Source organism: Salmo trutta, chromosome 3 (genome assembly GCF_901001165.1).
Source record: "Salmo trutta chromosome 3, fSalTru1.1, whole genome shotgun sequence".
Classification (NCBI taxonomy): Eukaryota; Metazoa; Chordata; class Actinopteri; order Salmoniformes; family Salmonidae; genus Salmo; species Salmo trutta.
In genome coordinates, this window is record NC_042959.1 from 59,556,768 (window position 1) to 59,578,605 (window position 21,838).

A 21,838-nucleotide genomic window follows, 5' to 3' on the forward strand; every position below is an offset into this window, starting at 1 on the left:
GATGGCATTGACATTTCTCTACAAGTAGGGTGAGCCGACATGTTTTTTCAACTTGCACGAATTCACACACACACACACACACACACACACACACACACACACACACACACACACACACACACACACACACACACACACACACACACACACACACACACACACACACACACACACACAGAGAGAGAGAAATCAGAACCATGGACAGCCAAATCATATTTACCTTACATTGATTGAACTAAATTGTTTTTGGTATCGTTTAGATGTCATTGTATTAGCATAGGTGATTTGATGATGTTGAAATGTTGATGTTAAAATGGTACTGAAATAGTGGAGGCAGCTCCTGTTGTCTTTGGGACTTTGCGGTAACTCTCCGTGGTTCTAAATCAATAGTTGTTTAGTGGTCCTAAAATGTCAGAAACATTAACTTACTTGACCATGCTGTAGGTCTTATAACTGTTTGTTACATGCAATATGCTTTGTGGACTTCACTGGACAGAGGTTGCTCTCTGGTTTTGTGGTGAAACAAATGTGTTGTTGAATTTATTTTGCCATTGTATCTTCTTATTGTCTCGGCCTTAGGCGTATATTTCACGGTGTTAAGGCATATGAACTAACAGGTTATAGAGCAAACAACCAATTATGGCTTGGCTTCCGCAGTGATTTTACCCACGCACCACTAATGCTTGCTGCCAGAAACTGTACCATTTGCTGGGAAGGGAGAGCTCTGCCTTAATAAATATCCATATTCTAATTGTTAGAGCTGATTAATCCGAGCAGTAAAACAACATGATTTTCTCCAACAAGATTTCCATCACAATCTTAATTAGCTCAAAATAGTTCCTGCCTGTTGTTGGTAGGTATTTGCATGAGAATGTTATAAACAAGTGTACAAAGCTCCTTTTTGAGGATGGCTGTTTGAGGTGACCGTTTCCTAATTAGTGTACAGATGGTTACTGACTGTGCCTTATAAACATTCTGTTTTGATTACATCACAGCCAGCCACCACTCTCACAGTCTCCATGCTTCTACGTATACAGCTCGGCTCCACAGACAATGGGATTCATACACAGTACTTAAAGTCCCCACCAAGGACACAGAAAAATACACGTGTCCCAACTTGACAGTTTGAGAAAGACCCTCCCCCTCCTTTCCCACACAGTAATGTTTACATATTTTGCATTACTCATCTCATATGTATAAATTGTATTTTATTCTATTCTACTGTATTTTAGTCTATGCCGCTCTGACATTGCTCGTCCAAATAATACAATTTTCTTAATTCCATTCCTTTACTTTAGATTTGTGTGTATTGTGTGTATTGTTGTGAAATTATTAGATATTACTTGTTAGATATTACTGCACTGTTGGAGCTAGAAACACAAGCATTTTGCTACACCCGCAATAACATCTGCTAAAAACATTTATGTGACCAAAACAATTTGATTTGATTAGTACAACAGTACTTCCCAGCCACAAAGCACCATTGTGCATTTCTTATGGGAATCCATGAATAGGTCAGGTTATAGCTCAGGCTCATACAGTCTATGATCTTAGCACTACCCCTGCCCTCCCTCTCCTCCCACCAACTTTCTGGTTTCTTGGAGCCTCTGGGCGCTGGGAGGTCAAAGCCTGTTTATTTTCCATCGTGCACCTGGTTAGAGGGGAATGAGTGACATCACACATCCACGACAGTAGAGGGGACAGAATATAGTCATCAGTAATTATTAACCAATATGCCATGGTCTTCCCTTCCATTGAATAAGCGGGGTGGGTGGCCTGCTCTGCTCTGGACTCCCTGAAAAAACTTGAAAACATGACACTTTTTCTTTTACTTAAACAAGATGTGAACATGTCAAAGCAGCCGATACGCATCTGTCAGCACATCATATGAACTTGAGTCTTCTGAATGTATAAATCCACAATAACCATATGTGGCCAATTTTTTTTTAGGGACTAATTTAGACTGCAAATCACACTTTGTAACCCTGCATGATTCCTTAGCTATTACACTGTTGATTCATAATGAACTTTAATTCAGTTGGTTCTGCACCAACAAGGTAGCCAAAGAGATTGTGGGTATACAGTAAGTATATCAATAAACAATGTGTGATTAAAAGCCTAAAGGTAAATGTTTGCTATGCTATGTGCCTTGAGTTATCTGGGGGTCCGGATATCGTGCCTCAAAATCTACCCCATAATGAAGTGAACACTGCGCCTTTAAAAACAAACAGCGCTCCCTAATCCCACGGTCGACTCCACACTATCCACACTCGGACCAAGAGGTTTGCTTTAGTTCAGTATATTTTGCCGTACGCACTTGTAATAACTGTTCAATTATTGGTGAGCTAAATTAGCGTTGTGATAGGACCCCACTGGAATTTGTTTAGCAACTTGCGGGAGAAGTTTGGAACTCATGCATTCGCTACAAAGTTGCAAACAACGTTTTTTGAATGGAGGCTTCGGCAGTGAGCGCCATAGTGAAGTTCGGAAAGGGGGCGCAGGCTGGGGTCGTAGGCTATCTGATCTGACTTTATAACCAGACAGTATCCTGTTGCGAGCAGAGTCAGCTGGCTCACGGAGGAGATAACGGAGCTTCTTCTCGCTATTATTCGGATCTTTATCCATTCCGGAGTAGGCCTAGGCATAATTGCTTCCGCGGGATAGCTGACACATTACGGGAGAAACTGTACTTTAACTTCGTGTCGGGATCTCCACGTCAGAATACCGCTTGACAGTGCTCTCTCTCCGCTGCCTGGACTGGACAGTAGACTGGTAATATTTTACTTTGGGAGTGACGAGGGTTTGGATTTAATCCTTTCGTTTCAGTTGTTTACTGTGGTTAACATTGTTTTTATTGGCTAGCATACTTTTTATTTTATTTTGGACAGAACGTTTTTTTTGTGAAAGTTGTGGCTCGAACCTTAAATCAGATCATAGTTTATACACATTTTGTAATTCACTTCAAGATGGATAAATACGACGATTTGGATCTTGAGGCAAGTAAATTTTTAGAAGACCTCAATATGTATGAGGCATCTAGGGACGGGTTGTTCCGAATGAAGAGGGATGCAGGGAACAACTCCGACTTTGAAGAAACTAGGAGGGTTTTTGCCTCCAAAATGACAAAAATCCACATACAGAAACAGCAAGAGGAAATTGCCAAAAACAATTTGGCAGTGAGAATGAACGGGGGTCACAACAGAGCGGCAGACAGCACGTTTTACACCAAAGACAGGCCGCCTATCAATAGCTACAGACAGGCAGGAGAAGCTGCTGCCAAGCCTCCCATACTCTCTGGCCCTATGCCAGGCACCGCCAGTGCCGCGAGTCAGTACGCGCCCTATGACGTTCTGAAACACCATTCACCCAGTCAACAGCCATACAGCTACGGAAACAATTATGATAACAAGGAGCGTTTTGAGCCGCATTCTTACCACCACGCCTTGAGTCCCACCAGCCCAGGGAACGCACGCACACATGCTTCTGTTCACCCTGCCAGTCCCTCTGGCACTTGGGCCTCTTACTCTTCCAGCCCTGGTGGATCATCAGGGCTTATGTGCAGCCCATCTCAGCAGCCCCCACACCACTCACCATCTCCCTCCTTCTCCGACAGCCTACCATCTCCAAGCCCCACTAGACTGCACCAGAGCAAGGCTGCCACTCTACTAGTGCGGCAGAGACCCCCCATGGTGGCTGATGCTGGGGCTGCAGCAGACTGGATGCGGAGCTTGGGGAACCCAGACCTGTTAGCACCGCTCCCTCTGAGTGCCTTCACTGGCGGTGTTGACCTGTACCAGCATCTGTCTCCCCAACCTGCCCCTGTTACACCGCCAACAGGCCCTTACTCAGCAGCACCCTCCATGGCCCCAAGACCAACCGCCAACCAGGGAAATCTAGGCCAGAATGGGCTCTCTCAGAGTCCTGTGGCTCTCACCCCCAGCCCCACCCCTGCTCAAGTGGCTGTCCCAGCCCCACCTGCACCCCCATCTGAGACAGCCCAGCCCAAAGCCACCACTGGAGCTTACTTCCCTGCCTCTGCCTCTCCCTCTGGAACCAGTGTCTCTAGAAGCTTTGGCCAGGGTCAAGGTGTAGGCCAGGCCCAGGGCAGGCAAGTGGCCATGGGGGTGGATGTGCCCTCTGGCCTAGACAGCCAGCTGTCCTCTGGTGGTGAGGCTTGCCAGCTCCAACCCCAGCCCCAGTCTCTCAAACTGCCCTGCCAGACTCTCCATGTCCAGCCGGAGCAGGGGCCGTCTGCCGCCGAGATCAAATTAGAAGCCCTGACCAAGCGTCTGGAGAAGGAGATGGACGCCCAGCCAAAGGCAGACTTCTTCGGTAAGCTTAGTTTGACATTTTCATCGACCTGGTGTCTCTCTTTAATCAAATTCACTATTTCTCTGTGTGGGTCACAGTGCGAAAATGGCCCACTGTTCAAAACTTTTCACCTCGTTCATTTAACCTTGTCTTTGTGTATGTGTTGGTTTTCTCATGCCAGATCAAGTGGAATAGTTGTGAGGGCATCCTAGCGGTAATTCTGTCTGTGTGTATGTTTCTGATCATCATGGCAGATACTGTTGTTCAGTGTTGAACTCGACAGACAGACAGACAGACAGACAGACAGACAGACAGACAGACATTCTCTCCCCGATCACATCCATTCTCTCCCCGATCACATCCATTCTCTCCCCGATCACATCCATTCTCTCCCCGATCACATCCATTCTCTCCCCTATCACATCCATTCTCTCCCCGATCACATCCATTCTCTCCCCGATCACATCCATTCTCTCCCCGATCACATCCATTCTCTTGTCATGTGTTTTGCTGTTTTACTCAGTCTTTCCAAATAATATCACATGGCCGAGCACAGACCCGGGCTTGCACATTCTTGCTCTAAACCGCCCTGTGCATGCTCGCACACACACATGCATCCATATACACACAAAGGCACACAGGCACACACACACCCACCTTTTGATGCAGCCACAGTCTGGGGAATACAGACAATGACAACTGAATAACAGCACCTGTTAGTGTTTTTCCATGTAGCCTGTAGCTGCCCTAGGATACATGACATCAGTCTCTTGTTTAGTTTAAGTACAGATGAATATATAACTGGTTACGAGTAAATTTACTCTCTTCCCTTTTAATGCAGAAATAACTATTGAATATAACATTTGTGCCCAATGTGTGCAACAGGGGAAGTGGAAGTGAAAGAGCACATGTTTGGTGGGGCTGATCTACAGATGAGAAAAGCATTGAGGAAGAAAGAAAGAGGAAAAGGAGAGAGTGAGAGAGAAAGAGGTCGGGCAGGAGGAGAAGAGAGAAAGAGGTCGGGCAGGAGGAGAAGAGAGAAAGAGGTCGGGCAGGAGGAGAAGAGAGAAAGAGGTCGGGCAGGAGGAGAAGAGAGAAAGAGGTCGGGCAGGAGGAGAAGAGAGAAAGAGGTCGGGTAGGAGGAGAAGAGAGAAAGAGGTCAGGCAGGAGGAGAAGAGAGAAAGAGGTCGGGCAGGAGGAGAAGAGAGAAAGAGGTCGGGCAGGAGGAGAAGAGAGAAAGAGGTCGGGCAGGAGGAGAAGAGAGAAAGAGGTCAGGCAGGAGGAGAAGAGAGAAAGAGGTCTGGCAGGAGGAGAAGAGAGAAAGAGGTCGGGCAGGAGGAGAAGAGAGAAAGAGGTCGGGCAGGAGGAGAAGAGAGAAAGAGGTCGGGCAGGAGGAGAAGAGAGAAAGAGGTCGGGCAGGAGGAGAAGAGAGAAAGAGGTCGGGCAGGAGGAGAAGAGAGAAAGAGGTCAGGCAGGAGGAGAAGAGAGAAAGAGGTAGGGCAGGAGGAGAAGAGAGAAAGAGGTCGGGCAGGAGGAGAAGAGAGAAAGAGGTCGGGCAGGAGGAGAAGAGAGAAAGAGGTCGGGTAGGAGGAGAAGAGAGAAAGAGGTCGGGCAGGAGGAGAAGAGAGAAAGAGGTCGGGCAGGAGGAGAAGAGAGAAAGAGGTCGGGCAGGAGGAGAAGAGAGAAAGAGGTCAGGCAGGAGGAGAAGAGAGAAAGAGGTCGGGTAGGAGGAGAAGAGAGAAAGAGGTCAGGCAGGAGGAGAAGAGAGAAAGAGATCGGGCAGGAGGAGAAGAGAGAAAGAGGTCGGGCAGGAGGAGAAGAGAGAAAGAGGTCGGGCAGGAGGAGAAGAGAGAAAGAGGTCGGGCAGGAGGAGAAGAGAGAAAGAGGTCGGGCAGGAGGAGAAGAGAGAAAGAGGTCGGGCAGGAGGAGAAGAGAGAAAGAGGTAGGGCAGGAGGAGAAGAGAGAAAGAGGTCGGGTAGGAGGAGAAGAGAGAAAGAGGTCAGGCAGGAGGAGAAGAGAGAAAGAGGTAGGGCAGGAGGAGAAGAGAGAAAGAGGTAGGGCAGGAGGAGAAGAGAGAAAGAGGTCGGGCAGGAGGAGAAGAGAGAAAGAGGTCGGGCAGGAGGAGAAGAGAGAAAGAGGTCGGGCAGGAGGAGAAGAGAGAAAGAGGTCGGGCAGGAGGAGAAGAGAGAAAGAGGTCGGGCAGGAGGAGAAGAGAGAAAGAGGTCGGGTAGGAGGAGAAGAGAGAAAGAGGTCAGGCAGGAGGAGAAGAGAGAAAGAGGTAGGGCAGGAGGAGAAGAGAGAAAGAGGTAGGGCAGGAGGAGAAGAGAGAAAGAGGTCAGGCAGGAGGAGAAGAGAGAAAGAGGTCGGGCAGGAGGAGAAGAGAGAAAGAGGTAGGGCAGGAGGAGAAGAGAGAAAGAGGTAGGGCAGGAGGAGAAGAGAGAAAGAGGTAGGGCAGGAGGAGAAGAGAGAAAGAGGTAGGGCAGGAGGAGAAGAGAGAAAGAGGTCGGGCAGGAGGAGAAGAGAGAAAGAGGTCGGGCAGGAGGAGAAGAGAGAAAGAGGTAGGGCAGGAGGAGAAGAGAGAAAGAGGTCGGGCATGAGGAGAAGAGAGAAAGAGGTAGGGCAGGAGGAGAAGAGAGAAAGAGGTCGGGCAGGAGGAGAAGAGAGAAAGAGGTAGGGCAGGAGGAGAAGAGAGAAAGAGGTAGGGCAGGAGGAGAAGAGAAAGAGGTCGGGCAGGAGGAGAAGAGAGAAAGAGGTCGGGCAGGAGGAGAAGAGAGAAAGAGGTAGGGCAGGAGGAGAAGAGAGAAAGAGGTAGGGCAGGAGGAGGAATTCAACTGGTCAGCAGAAACAGATTCGTAAAAGGCCCAAGAGCATTGCTTTCTGCTCCTTTTATTAAGCTAGTGCCACGCAGCACCCAGTTTGCGTGCTCTCTGGAAATTGTTATCTGGAAATAAGGGAGAGAAAATAAGTGCTTGGCTGTCTTTCCCCCAGCTATATATGCTGTACTGTTGTACTGTACCAGACCTGTACTCTGTGTGCTGCAGTTAGAAACTGCTGACAAGGTGTTTATTACTCTGCACTGAGAGCCCAGTTCCAGGCTAGTCCTGTTACTCACACTGACACGGTACCCATGGGAAATATGGGTACAGTATACTATGTCCTGTGGGTAAGGCCAGGAGTTTTTCCTCCTCACCAGATGACCCTTTCAGGAAAAACTACAGATGCTGGTTGTCATAGGTTATGACAAGGTTCTAACTCCTTGTCCTAAGTATGTACTACTATGTATGTACAGTCATTATTAAGACTTGTGTGTGAATGGCAATGTTGATTTGGGAGAAAGTTTAGTTCACATGGAAGCTTGGGTTCGGTATGTTGAGGCAAGGCCAGTCATCAAAACGGGACGTCCAGCCGAGAGAGAGCGAGAGAGAGAGGAACAACGAGAGAGAGAGGAACAACGAGAGAGAGAGGAACAACGAGAGAGAGAGAGGAACAACGAGAGAGAGAGAGGAACAACGAGAGAGAGAGAGGAACAACGAGAGAGAGAGGAACAACGAGAGAGAGAGGAACAACGAGAGAGAGAGAGGAACAACGAGAGAGAGAGAGGAACAACGAGAGAGAGAGGAACAACGAGAGAGAGAGGAACAACGAGAGAGAGAGAGGAACAACGAGAGAGAGAGAGGAACAACGAGAGAGAGAGAGGAACAACGAGAGAGAGAGAGGAACAACGAGAGAGAGAGAGGAACAACGAGAGAGAGAGAGGAACAACGAGAGAGAGAGGAACAACGAGAGAGAGAGGAACAACGAGAGAGAGAGGAACAACGAGAGAGAGAGGAACAACGAGAGAGAGAGGAACAACGAGAGAGAGAGGAACAACGAGAGAGAGAGGAACAACGAGAGAGAGAGGAACAACGAGAGAGAGAGGAACAACGAGAGAGAGAGGAACAACGAGAGAGAGAGGAACAACGAGAGAGAGAGGAACAACGAGAGAGAGAGGAACACATAGCGTGCACTTGTCCAGCGGTCATAAAGCATCTCACTGCCACCACGTAAAAGGAATTTCCTGCAGGAACGAGGAACGTCAGTCAGGATTGTAATTCCCGTCCCAGCCCCCCATGGGTCCACTCATTCAGTATGTAAGGGAAGATGTTCTGGGACATGTCGCTGTCATGCTGAACAGACCCACACAGATTCATAAGCACACATGTTAACATGTTATAGAGATTCCTGTGGGGGGCCGCAGTGGAAGATGGTAGAACGTTTGTGTATGACAATACTGTAATGCTGACACGCTCACAGCACACACACCCAGCACACACTCATTTTCTGCGTCATGCTGTCGCGCCAGACAGATGCAGTTCCTGGCCTGGTCTACATACTGAACTGAAAGAGAAGCTCCATCCCTGACCTGCTTTTTCCACTGAAAGGAGAGGAGTATTCTCTCAGCCTGATCCATAGGTCTGGATGCTCAAACAGCAAGCAATGCAGATGCAGAAGCACAGTGGCTAGGAGAAACTCCCTAGAAAGCCAGGGTCCTAGGAAGAAACGTAGAGAGGAACCAGGCTCCGAGGGGTGGCTGTGTCGGGGGAAGATTATAAGAGTACATGGTCATTAAGGCCAGATTGTGTTGAGTTACTCCTCTCTACCAAGCTAAACTATGGCTAAATGAAGAACCATAATACTATGGGAATGATGTTCTATTCCAGGGTTATCAGTTCAATATTTGGTGTCATTTATTAAAGGATTGCCTAATTTGTATGATACAGTATATTATTGACCAGTGTGACTATAGAGTATTAAGTATGTAAGCCATATTTAAACTGGGGGCATATACCTAGTGATTTAGTAGGTTCATGTAAAAGGGTGATTAGTGTGGCCATCCTAAAGGCTCATATGGGTCACTTCCAAAATGATACCCTATTGCCTATTTAGTGCACTACTTGTGACCAGGGCCCATATAGTAGTGCACTGTATAGGGGATAGGGTGCCATTTCAGATCCATGCCTAGGGAGTTCCAGCCAGCTAGGGCTGGGGTCTCATATCATACACACTCTGCTCTGATTGGCAGAGCTGCAGCTGGATGTTCTGGGAAACTGAGTGTGGTGCCAAACGGCTGCACCGGGGGAACACAGAGGAATGTCTGGAGGACGGGACGAGGCTGACGAATATAAAGAGCGGGTGGGGAGCACACTTAGTTTCATAAATGATTAGATTAGCAGAAGGTACGTCAGGTTAATTTATAGAACCTTTTGTCGCGTCTTTGGCTGTGAGAGAGAGCGAGAGGGAGGTAGAGCAGGGAAAGAGGCAGAGCGGAGAATAGATTTATGGGTGGGAGGTCAGACAGGAAGGGTGAGTGGTGGGACAGGACAGAGGGTGGAGGGGACCCCCCCCCCCACACACACACACACAGATAGTAGAGGTTGAGTGCTTTGTATTGTGTTGTGATTAAGGATGGCCTTCTCCTATCAGGCTGTAGTCTGTCTGTGGACTGGACAGTTTACCTTAACTCTTCCCAGGGTGTCTTGGCTTCTGCTTTGGCACTCAATCTGTACCCCTGACAAGTCCGGCAGGAAGCCTTTGTGTGTGTGTGTGTGTGTGTGTGTGTGTGTGCATCTCTCTCTCCTCCCTCGTTATCTCTCTCTGTGTCTGGGCCTGGGGCCTTGCTTCAGTGTTTGATTGGTTGTATAAGTAAATGTGTGTTAGTGTAGTGAGAGAATGTTTTTGTGATGCTAGGCTGTTGTTTTGGGTGGGACCAGTGTTGATGTGATTTCATAATGTCCTAGCCTTGGATTCTAATACTTCCATATGATACACACACACACACAAACTAGTACTACTATAAGAACTATTACTAAGTGCAGTAGTCTTATTTGGCTTCTAACATGACAAGTCAACTACCATAATATCAGGTTCCTGTCAGAGATTGTGGAGGTAAATGAAGAGGCTTGTTGTGAGCCATTGGGAAGCAGTAGAGGCAGACGTTTTGACTGCTGGGCTGGTGTTTGGGGGGTGAAGTGAGGGGGGTGAAATTTTGGCTCTGTGTTTTGATTCCATTCCCCCCTCACCCATGCCCTCGTAACTTAAAGAAAGCACTCCCCTATAAAATCACAGGGGTTTTGGAATATGGGACTGTAATCAGGGAGGAAAATGTTGCTTCTTTACCTAAGAATTTTGTCCTAAACAGGAACCAGTTTGTTTGGTTGTTTATGTAGCCCTCTTACTTTTCAGTGCATTCTACAGTTTCAATGGCATGTGCATTACAAACAACAGCTGTGACTTTCAACTCTGGTAGAAAATCATACAATTCTCTGTTTTGAAATTTCACCAAGTAAAACCAAAGTTGTGATAAACAAACCCAACCCTATTGAGTCCATACAGTAGAACTGACTGTCTGTCAGTCTGTCTAATGATGGATTGAACCTAGAATTCCAGGGTTGAGGCAAGATGGTTTGGAGGAGAGGAGAGGAGAGGACGGAGGAACACATGATGAGAGATGTAGGCCTTTAATCTCCATACATTGTTATATAAGGGGATAGGTAAATGCGGCTGTGCTGTAGGCTACAGTGGTTTATTGTCATTTTGAGGGGAGGGTTAATTCAATAAGGTGTATATATAGCTCATTCCTATATTGTGTTACAGTATCAGAGGTATTCCTATATTGTTTTACAGTATCAGAGGTATTCCTGTATCGTTACAGTATCAGAGGTATTCCTGTATTGTGTTACAGTATCAGAGGTATTCCTGTATCGTTACAGTATCAGAGGTATTCCTGTATTGTGTTACAGTATCAGAGGTATTCCTGTATCGTTACAGTATCAGAGGTATTCCTGTATTGTGTTACAGTATCAGAGGAATTCCTGTATTGTGTTACAGTATCAGAGGTAGAGTCATAATAGGCATGACAAATGGCTTAAAGCCAGTCACAGGTTATAAAGCCAGACTAGAGGACTGTGTTGTAGTTAACAGGAGATGTTGATTCAATTAGGTATATACACTGAGTATACTAAACATTAGGAACACCTTCCTAATAATGGGTTGAACCCCCCCCCCCCACAAGGTGTTGAAAGCGTTCCACATGGATGCTGGTCCATTTTGACTCAAATGCTTCCCACAGTTGTGTCAAGTTGGCTTGATGTCCTTTCGTGGTGGACTATTCTTAAGCATGGAAAAACCAAGTAGTGTTGCAGTTATTGACACAAACCGATGTGCCTGGCACCTGCTACCATACCCCGTTCAAAGGCACTTCAATTTTCATGTCTTGCCCATTCACCCTCTGAATGGCACACATACACAATCCGTGTCTCAAAAATCCTTCTTTAACCTGTCATCTCCCTTTCATCTACACTGAATGAAGTGGATGAAAAAAGTGACATCAATAAGGGATCATACCTTTCACCTGGATTCACCTGGTCAGTCTATGTCATGGAAAGAGCAGGTGTTCTTAATGTTTTGTACACTCAGTGTACGTTCAGTTTATTAAGTACACCCATCTAGTACCGGGTCGGACCCCCCTTTGCTTCCAGAACAGCCTGAATTCTTTGGGGCAATGAAACATTGCTCAATTGGTTTCAAGGGACCTAACATGTGCCAGGAAAACATTCCCCACACCATTACACCACCAGCCTGTACCATTAACACGAGGCAGGATGGGTACATGGAGTCACGCTGCTTACGCCAAATCCTGACTCTGCCACCAGCATGACGCAACAGGAACTGGGATTTGTCAGACAAGGAAATGTTTTTCCACTCCTCAGTTGTCCAGTGTTGGTGGTCCCGTGCCCACTGGAGCCACTTCTTCTTGTTTTTAGTTAATATGAGTGGAACCCCGTGTGGTTCTCTGTAAACCTAGACACTGTCCTGCATGAAAAGTCCAGGAGGCCGGCCCGTTCTGAGATACTGGAACTAGCGAGCCTGGCACCGACTATCATACCATGCTCAAAGTTGCTTAGGTCACTCATTTTGCCCGTTCGATCAAACTAACTGAATGCCTGTCTACCTGCTTTATATAGCAAGCCACGGCCACGTCACCCACTATCTGTAGGAGCGAACCATTTTCGTGAATGGGGTGGTGTACCTAATAAACTGTGTATAGCTCTATATTGTGTTACAGTATGAAGAGGTGAACTTAATGTTGTCTCTCGTCTGTGGATGCGTTGCAAATGGTTAGGGGGTTAGGGGAGGAGGCGCACAGACGTAGTGCCTGGGGATGTCTGTCTGCAGGAGAGCAGGCCAGAGACAGAAGCTTCTTTGTGAGTGGCCAGGCGAGGTGGTACTGTGCCTGGCGTGGTCTTCGTCCCCCTGGGCAATGTTGTGTGTGTAACACTGTTGTTTCAGCACAGTGCCAGGCCATGCTGCTGTGGGCTCATGTTGTTCTGTTACCACATCTCTCTCAGCACACTGCCGACCTCTCAGCTCAGTCAGAAGACCTCAGCACACAAAACACCTCAGAGACACATGACACAAACTCTTTCTGTTTTCACTGGACTCTCTCTTGCTCTCTTTCTCGTTCTTTCTCTCGCTCTCTCACACTCTATCAGTCTATGGAACTTTCCACCTCCGCTGCCTGTCTGCTGACTGGATTATAGTGCATGATTAGCTGTGTGTGTGTGTGCGTTGCTATGCACTGCAGCATGCACATGCATGATTGAAGAGGATGACAGAACAAACCACTGGCTGTGAAGACCCAACATGATGCATTGATTAAGACATGGCATGTTCTGGGTGACAACCCAATCACAGTTGGCCCATATGAACTACTGAACCTCACCCACCACAGGTATACACATCAGCTGGGACAGCTCTCCAACTTGCATTACAGTCTCTTACTTTTCTATCCCGTTCTCCTCTTTCTCTCTCACTCCTTTCTCTCTCTTTCCTTCTCTTGTCTGTCTGTCTGTCTCTACTACCAACCTCTCACTTCCTGTCCTGTCTGACTGCTGGTCTATAAAGGGGGAGGGCGAAAGGGACGTTTGTGTGTGTATCTTTCAGTCTGGCTAAAGTGTGTAGAACAGTGTGTGTGTGTGTGCGTCTGTGTGTGTGTGTGTGTGTGTGTGTGTGTGTGTGTGTGTGTGTGTGTGTGTGTGTGTGTGTGTGTGTGTGTGTGTGTGTGTGTGTGTGTGTGTGTGTGTGTGTGTGCGTGCGTGCCGTCTGTCTAGCAGCAGTGTGTGCAGGGAGCAGCATTTGGTAGGAACAGGTCTTTTATCACTGTGTTCATGTGACAGACTCCTCTAGCCCAGAGCCAAACCAAACAAGCAGATTGGAATATATTTCCCCTTTCAATGATACAGCATGGCTAACTCATTTCCTTTGACTGTTGTTAGGCTTTTTTCATTCCATTGTTTGTGTCTGGTTTTATCAGGCTACTTGTTATGGATCCAGCCTCTTAATCAGAATGTTTTTATCTGTGTTATGGAATGCGTACAATTCTAACTTTCTATTCTAACAGGACAACTGCTTATGACTGAGACAGTAGTGGTGCCCAAGTACATGATGGTGGCACAGTGTGTTAGAGGTCGACCGATTAATCGGCGTGGACGATTAATTAGGGCCGATTTTAAGTTTTCATAACAATGGGTAATCTGCATTTTTGGACACCGATTATGGCTGATTACATTGCATTCCACAAGTAAACTGAGTGGCAGGCTGACTACCTGTTACGCGAGTGCAGCAAGGAGCAAAGGTAAGTTGCTAGCTAGCATTAAACTTACCTTATGAAAACAATCAATATTCACATAATCACTAGTTAACTACACATGTTTGATGATATTACTAGGTTAACTAGCTTGTCCTGCTTTGCATATAATCAATGCGGTGCTTGTTAATTTATCATCAAATCACAGCCTACTTCACCAAACGGGTGATGTTTTAACAAAAGTGCATTTGCGAAAAAAGCACAATCGTTGCACGAATGTACCTAACCATAAACATCAATGCCTTTCTTAAAATCATTACACAGAAGTATATATTTTTTAATCTGCATATTTAGTTAAAAGAAATTCATGTTAGCAGGCAATATTAACTAGGGAAATTGTGTCACTTCTCTTGCGTTTATTACACGCAGAGTCAGGGTATATGCAACAGTTTGGGCCGCCTGGCTCGTTGCGAACTAATTTGCCAGAATTTTACATAATTATGACATAACATTGACGGTTGTGCAATGTAACAGCAATATTTAGACTTAGGGATGCGGAACGGTTCCGTATTTCACTGAAAGAAAAAACTTTTTGTTTTCGAAATGATAGTTTCCGGATTTGACCATATTAATTACCAAAGGCTTGTATTTCTGTGTTTATTATATCATAATTAAGTCTATGATTTGATATTTGATAGAGCAGTCTGACTGAGCAGTGGTAGGCAGCAGCAGGCTCGTAAGCATTCATTCAAACTTTACTGCGTTTGCCAGCAGCTCCAAGCAATGCTTGAATCACAGTGCTGTTTATGACTTCAAGCCTATCAACTCCTGAGATTAGGCTGGCAATACTAAAGTGCCTATTAGAACATCCAATAGTCAAAGGTATATGAAATACAAATGGTATAGAGAAAGTCGACGCGTCATAATTCCTATAATAACTACAACCTAAAACTTCTTAACTGGGAATATTGAAGAACTGGGAATATTGAACCACCAGCTTTCATATGTTCTGAGCAAGGAACTTAAACGTTAGCTTTTTTACATGGCACATATTGCGCTTTTGCTTTCTTCTCCAACACTGTGTTTTTGCATTATTTCAACCAAATTGAACATGTGTCATTATTTATTTGAGACTAAATAGATGTTATTTATCTATTATATTAAGTTAAACTAAGTGTTCATTGTTCATTCAGTATTGTTGTAATTGTCATTATTACAATATATATATATATATATATATATATATATATATAATATATCGGCCGATTAATCGGTATCGGGTTTTTGGCACTCTAATAATCGGTATCGGTATCGGCGTTGAAAAAAAATCATAATCGTTCTACCTCTAGTTCATGTCTCTGACCTGGCTGTCGTGTTGTGTTCCAGGGAGCTGTGTGAAGTGTAACAAGGCTGTTGTGTTGTGTTCCAGGGAGCTGTGTGAAGTGTAACAAGGCTGTTGTGTTGTGTTCCAGGGAGCTGTGTGAAGTGTAACAAGGCTGTTGTGTTCCAGGGAGCTGTGTGAAGTGTAACAAGGCTGTCGTGTTGTGTTCCAGGGAGCTGTGTGAAGTGTAACAAGGCTGTCGTGTTGTGTTCCAGGGAGCTGTGTGAAGTGTAACAAGGCTGTTGTGTTGTGTTCCAGGGAGCTGTGTGAAGTGTAACAAGGCTGTCGTGTTGTGTTCCAGGAAGCTGTGTGAAGTGTAACAAGGCTGTTGTGTTGTGTTCCAGGGAGCTGTGTGAAGTGTAACAAGGCTGTTGTATTGTGTTCCAGGGAGCTGTGTGAAGTGTAACAAGGCTGTTGTGTTGTGTTCCAGGGAGCTGTGTGAAGTGTAACAAGGCGGTGTACGGAGCCACTGAGGCCTGCCAGGCTATGGGAAGCCTCTATCATGATGTCTGCTTCACCTGCAGCGCCTGCAGTAAGTACTACGACAGTCTTTCAGACCCATGACAAAATGTGTAAAATTGCAGGAAACTAGTTTTAAAACTGTAAAAATGTTCTCTTTGCCTCATGGCAAAATGTGTAGAATTGCAGGAAATTAGCTATAAAACAGCAACATGTTGTCTCTGCGGCCAAGAGGACGGCATCTAAAAATCGGCCTCTAAGGAGACCGCGCCATTGGCCACGACCACTACCATGACCACAACCACTACCATGACCACAACCACTACCACGTCAGCCACCCCCCAAACCTACTGATCTATATACACAAACCCAACCTGCCTCCCTCACTCTTTCCTCACCTTCTGTGTACATGCATGTAAGTACGTGCGAACACACACACACACACACACACACACACACACACACACACACACACACACACACACACACACACACACACACACACACACACACACACAGTCACCTAGGGTCCAGGGTTTCTCAAACTCGGTCCTAGGTGACTCTGAGTGCTCATTTGTTTTTTTGCCCGAGCAATACACAGCTAATTCAAATAATAAAAACGTAATGATCAGTTGGTAGTTTGAATCAGCTGTGTAGTGCTAGGGCAAAAACCACAGCGTGCACCCAGACGTGGGGGCCCCAGGACCCAGTTTGGGAAACCCTGACCTAGTCCACCCAGTGTGTTGAACAGGCTCCCATGTAGCTCATGTCAGATCATGTTGCTGTGAGTTGTATTGTATGCTGAGTTCCTGTTCAACTAAATGGAACTGTCACATCATCTCTCTGACACTCATCCCCCGCTCCAGGCACACACACACACACACACACACACACACACACACACACACACACACACACACACACACACACACACACACACACACACACACACACACACACACACACACACACACACACACGCACAATACTACACATATATACACACACCGTCAGCTCCATGATTACAACCAAGGAACTGTGGTGTTTAGTTTCGGGGTGTGTCAGTCTCTCATTCAGCCCACACAAAGAGAAGAGAATCCACATCAGAACACACAGACCCTGGGACATGAAGCTAGATCACCGCAGATGCAGTTTAGTGGCTCATTGATTCATCAAATCAATCGATGTGATTCAGTAGTTCACCAACTTTATGGTTCAGTGTCTCACTGATTTAGTGATGTTCAGCTTGGATGGTTCCCTGGCTGCAACAAATTTGCTTCCCCCTGCCCTTGCCTGTCTGTCTCCTCACCTCCCCTGACCTTGGCTTCTCCCATAAATGAGCTTGGCCCTGTCTTTTCACTGTGATCTCCTTACTAGAACTTCAGAGGGATTCCAGAGCCATCCTGTCTAGATGGTTGCTGCTCTGGTATCTATAGATGAATCGACCAATTAAAATCCCCCTGTGGAGATGATCTGTGACCTCTGCCCATGCCCATTAGAGGGCAGTGTGAGGCCTCCTGACCCCTGACCTGAAAGCTCATGCTCTACCATCGCTGATTAACACACCCTGTGTTGTCCTTTATCTTCCCAACCGTTTGTGTGTGTATGTGCGTGCATGTGCTTGTGTGTGTATGAGAGAGAGAGAGAGTGTGACTGTGTGAGGCACTAAAAAGAAGAGCCACGGAAGGGAGAGAGTTAGGGAGGCTGGTGGGGTCTAAACTGGGGGAGCTAGGTGGATACACTCTGCCTGCATACCTCCCACACCCTTCTCCATCTGAGGGCACAGAGGCTGCGGCCGGCTCCACAGGGAGAGGGACCGGGCCGGGGAGGAATGCATGCGTAGGGGGCCTCGGGGTGGGAGTCCGAGGAGAGGACACAGACTGGTGTTATGCCAGTTGGATCCAGGGAGGTAGGAGTGCACTGGGCAGGACAGCAGGACCATTCAGAACTACCTACCACACACTGTCAAGTTCCACCTACGCCGGAACACACACACACACACACACACACACACACACACACACACACACACACACACACACACACACACACACACAGCAACGGTCTTGTTAAGCAGACTCTCCCTCCCCCTTAACCCCTCTACCACCTTCATGGTTCTTTTGTTGCATAACAGAATCTTTAAGAACTTAAAATACTTAAAGGGGAATGTCTCCCCCCTTCCTCAAGGTGCCTGGGAGACAGGCAGGGTGGGGGTAGGGGGAGGCAGGGTGGAGGTAGGGGGGAGGCAGGGTGGAGGTAGGGGAGGCAGGGTGGAGGTAGGGGGAGGCAAGGGTGGAGGTAGGGGGAGGCAGGGTGGAGGCAGGGGGAGGCAGGGTGGAGGTAGGGGTGGAGGCAAGGGGTGCATCCTTTGTTAGGCAGGAGTATAGTTCAAGCTGCATGTCTAGGACAGAAGACGCATCGCTCACAGAAGGTTCCAGTTAAAGCAGATTCTAGAAAGGTCACAAGCATGCCTCTTTAAAGCACCAGCACACAGCAGCCCAAAACCCCACTCAACCCCCTTTAACCCCCTAGAACTCCCCTTCACCCAGGGGAGATATGGGCTTGTTTGTAAAAGAGGAGAAGGACTTCCAGGTCTAAAGTGGGCTATAGAGTGGGCTTCCGGGTAGTCTATGACAATAATCTGTTGGTCAAGAGAAAGGGCTGTTAGAAGGCACAACGAAACCAGAAAGTGAGCGGAGACAGTAAAGCTTCAGCAGGATGCTAAAGCCCAGGGTAGGTGAGAATGAGAGTGAAGGATTGTGGGGGATTACATATCTCAGCCTCAGAGCAGATCAGCAGACTAGGTGGCTTGGAAGCAATGGGCCGGCAGGTAGCCTATTGGTTAGAGCATTGGACTAGTAACCGAAAGGTTGCAAGATCAAATCCTGAGCTGACAAGGTAAAAATCTGTCGTTCTGCCCCTGAATAAGGCAGTTAACCCACTGTTCCAAGGCCGTCATTGTAAATAAGAATTTGTTCTTAACTGACTTGCCTAGTTAAATAAAGGTAAAAAAACACACTGGACAAGAAATTACATGCAAGTGGTTTTGATCGCCATGACGCCTAAGATTTTTTTGCCACCATTAATTTTATTTTGCACCATCATTCTCATTCAAATGTCCATCATACAACTTTGGACCAGAGAGAATGGAGCACCTTTAATACCAGCACGACTAGAGATATTTGCGTCTAAATAAGTGTTGTCTTTGTCTCCCTCAATAAAGAGGCCCTTTCTCACAAACGTTGAGTCTAAATGTGCCCTCACGACACACAGTTAGGCAGTCATCTCCCAACTTTTCCCAATGGAACTTGATTTGGCATGATTTGATCAAGTGGAGAGTAGCGTATTGTGTGTGTGGACTAGAGCAGGTACTGCCAAACTGGGGTACGTGTAACATGGCAGGAGATGTTTTGAAATAATTACTGCTTCGCATACAAGCCAGTGAATTATATGCGTTACAGCTGGATGAATCAACAGACGTGGCGGGCCTGGCACAGCTCCTGGTATATGTCCGTTACGTTTATGGGGGGTCAATTAAGCAAGACATCCTCTTCTGGAAACCAGGACAACATGAGAGGATGTTTTTAAAGTACTGGACATCTTTGTGACATCAAATGGACTATAGTGGTCAAGATGTGTTGGTATCTATACTGATGGCGCAAAATCCATGACAGGGAGACATAGTGGAGTGGTAACGCACGTGCAAGCAGTTGCTCCCGATGCCACTTGGGTACACTGCAGCATCCACCGAGAGGCTCTTGCTGCCAAGGGAATGCCTGACAGCTTGAAAGACATTTTGGACACTACAGTGAAAATGGTTAACTTTGTTAAGCAAGGCCCCTGAACTCTTGTGTATTTTCTGCATTATGCAATGATATGGGCAGCGACCAACATCATTGCATAATGCAGAAAATACACAAGAGTTCAGGGGCCTTGCTTAACAAATTTAACCGTACACTGGTTATCAAGAGGCAAAGTATTGACACGTTTTTTAAAATTGAGAGACAAGCTTAAAGTTTTCTTTACTAACCATGATTTTCACTTGTCTGACCGCTTGCATGATGACGAGTTTCTCACACGACTGGCCTATCTGGGTGATGTTTATTCTCGCCTGAATGATCTGAATCTAGGATTACAGGGACTCTCCGCAACTATATTCAATGTGCGGGATAAAATTGGTGCTATGATTAAGAAGTTGGAGCTCTTTTCTGTCTGCATTAACAAGGACAACACACAGGTCTTTCCATCATTGTATGAGGTTTTTTTGTGTGCAAATGAACTCAAGCTTACGGAAAATGTCAAATGTGATATAGTGAATCACCTGAGTGAGCTGGGTGCCCAATTACGCAAGTACTTTCCCGAAACGGACGACTCAAACAACTGGATTCGTTATCCCTTTCATGCCCTACCTCCAGTCCACTTACCGATATCTGAACGAGAGCCTCATCGAAATTGCAACATGCGGTCCTGAGAAAATTTAATTTAATCAGAAGCCACTGCCAGATTTATGGATTGGGCTGCGCTCAGAGTTTCTTGCCTTGGCAAATCGCACTGTTAAGACACTGATACCCTTTGCAACCATGTACCTCTGTGAGAGTGGATTCTCGGCCCTCACTAGAATGAAAACTAAATACAGGCACAGACTGTGTGTGGAAAATGATTTAAGACTGAGACTCTGTCCAATACAACCCAACATTGCAGAGTTATGTGCATCCTTTCAAGCACACCCTTCTCATTAATCTGTGGTGAGTTATTCATAATTTTAGATGAACAAATAAGGTTTTATATGTAAGATGGCTTAATAAAAGCAAACTGATTGATTATTATTATATTATTATTTGTGCCCTGGTCCTGGTCTTTGTCACTTCCCATGAGCGGGGATGTGACAAATACTCACACTCATTCTTATGTTTAATAAATGTATTGTATAGTGTGTGTGTGGCAGGCTTACAATGATGGCAAAACCGACATTTGAGAGTGCGCTGACCCTGGTGCTAGAGGGGGTAAGCAGCTGGAGGTTGAATGTTTGAAGGGGTACGGGAATATAAAAAGTTTGGGAACCACTGGACTAGAGCTTTTGGCTGAGGTGAGACTGGAGGTGGGTTGGACTAGAGCTTTTGGCCGAGGTGAGACTGGAGGTGGGTTGGACTAGAGCTTTTGGCTGAGATGAGACTGGAGGTGGGTTGGACTAGAGCTTTTGGCCGAGGTGAGACTGGAGGTGGGTTGGACTAGAGCTTTTGGCTGAGGTGAGACTGGAGGTGGGTTGGACTAGAGCTTTTGGCTGAGGTGAGACTGGAGGTGGGTTGGACTAGAGCTTTTGGCTGAGGTGAGACTGGAGGTGGGTTGGACTAGAGCTTTTGGCCGAGGTGAGACTGGAGGTGGGTTGGACTAGAGCTTTTGGCTGAGATGAGACTAGAGGTGGGTTGGACTAGAGCTTTTGGCTGAGGTGAGACAGGGGGTGGTTTGGACGAGAGCTTTTGGCTGAGGTGAGACTGGAGGGGGTTGGACTAGAGCTTTTGGCTGAGGTGAGACTGGAGGTGGGTTGGACTAGAGCTTTTGGCTGAGATGAGACTGGAGGTGGGTTGGACTAGAGCTTTTGGCTGAGGTGAGACTGGAGGTGGGTTGGACTAGAGCTTTTGGCTGAGGTGAGACTGGAGGTGGGTTGGACTAGAGCTTTTGGCTGAGGTGAGACTGGAGGTGGGTTGTTTTTTTGTGAGAACAGAAGTGTAATTGTTGCTGTGTCCTGAGCCCAACCAATCCCAACCCAGCTTACAACATCAGCCTCTCCAACTAATCTTCTGTCGTTATAGAACACAAGCATGGATTGGATGTGACGTTAGTGATCTGAAAACTGCTGTGGTTTTATTGCTGGCACTCTTAGATGGTGGATAGTTTGTGAAGCTAAAACACCCTACCCTGTCCCTGTGTCCACACTCTACATCTGATAAATGTGATTGAGGTAAGGGAGGACATTGCTGTGAGTAACAATGTCCTCCAAGTTAACACTTATAGGCCCTATTGGACATATGTTATTGTGCTGGGGAAATAAGGATTAGAAAGGA

General features: G+C 46.6%; 1 protein-coding gene across 1 annotated transcript in view; it reads left to right on the plus strand.

Moving 5' to 3' along the window:
- The first annotated feature begins 2,241 nt into the window (after positions 1-2,241).
- Positions 2,242-21,838, plus strand: part of LOC115181690 (LIM domain-containing protein 1) — a 32,244-nt gene continuing 12,647 nt past the window's right edge. The window contains exons 1-2 of the mRNA XM_029743526.1: positions 2,242-4,332; positions 15,748-15,849. Of these exons, the coding sequence (XP_029599386.1) occupies positions 2,967-4,332; positions 15,748-15,849 (1,468 nt within the window). The 5' untranslated portion in view covers positions 2,242-2,966. The remainder of the gene's footprint in view (positions 4,333-15,747; positions 15,850-21,838) is intronic.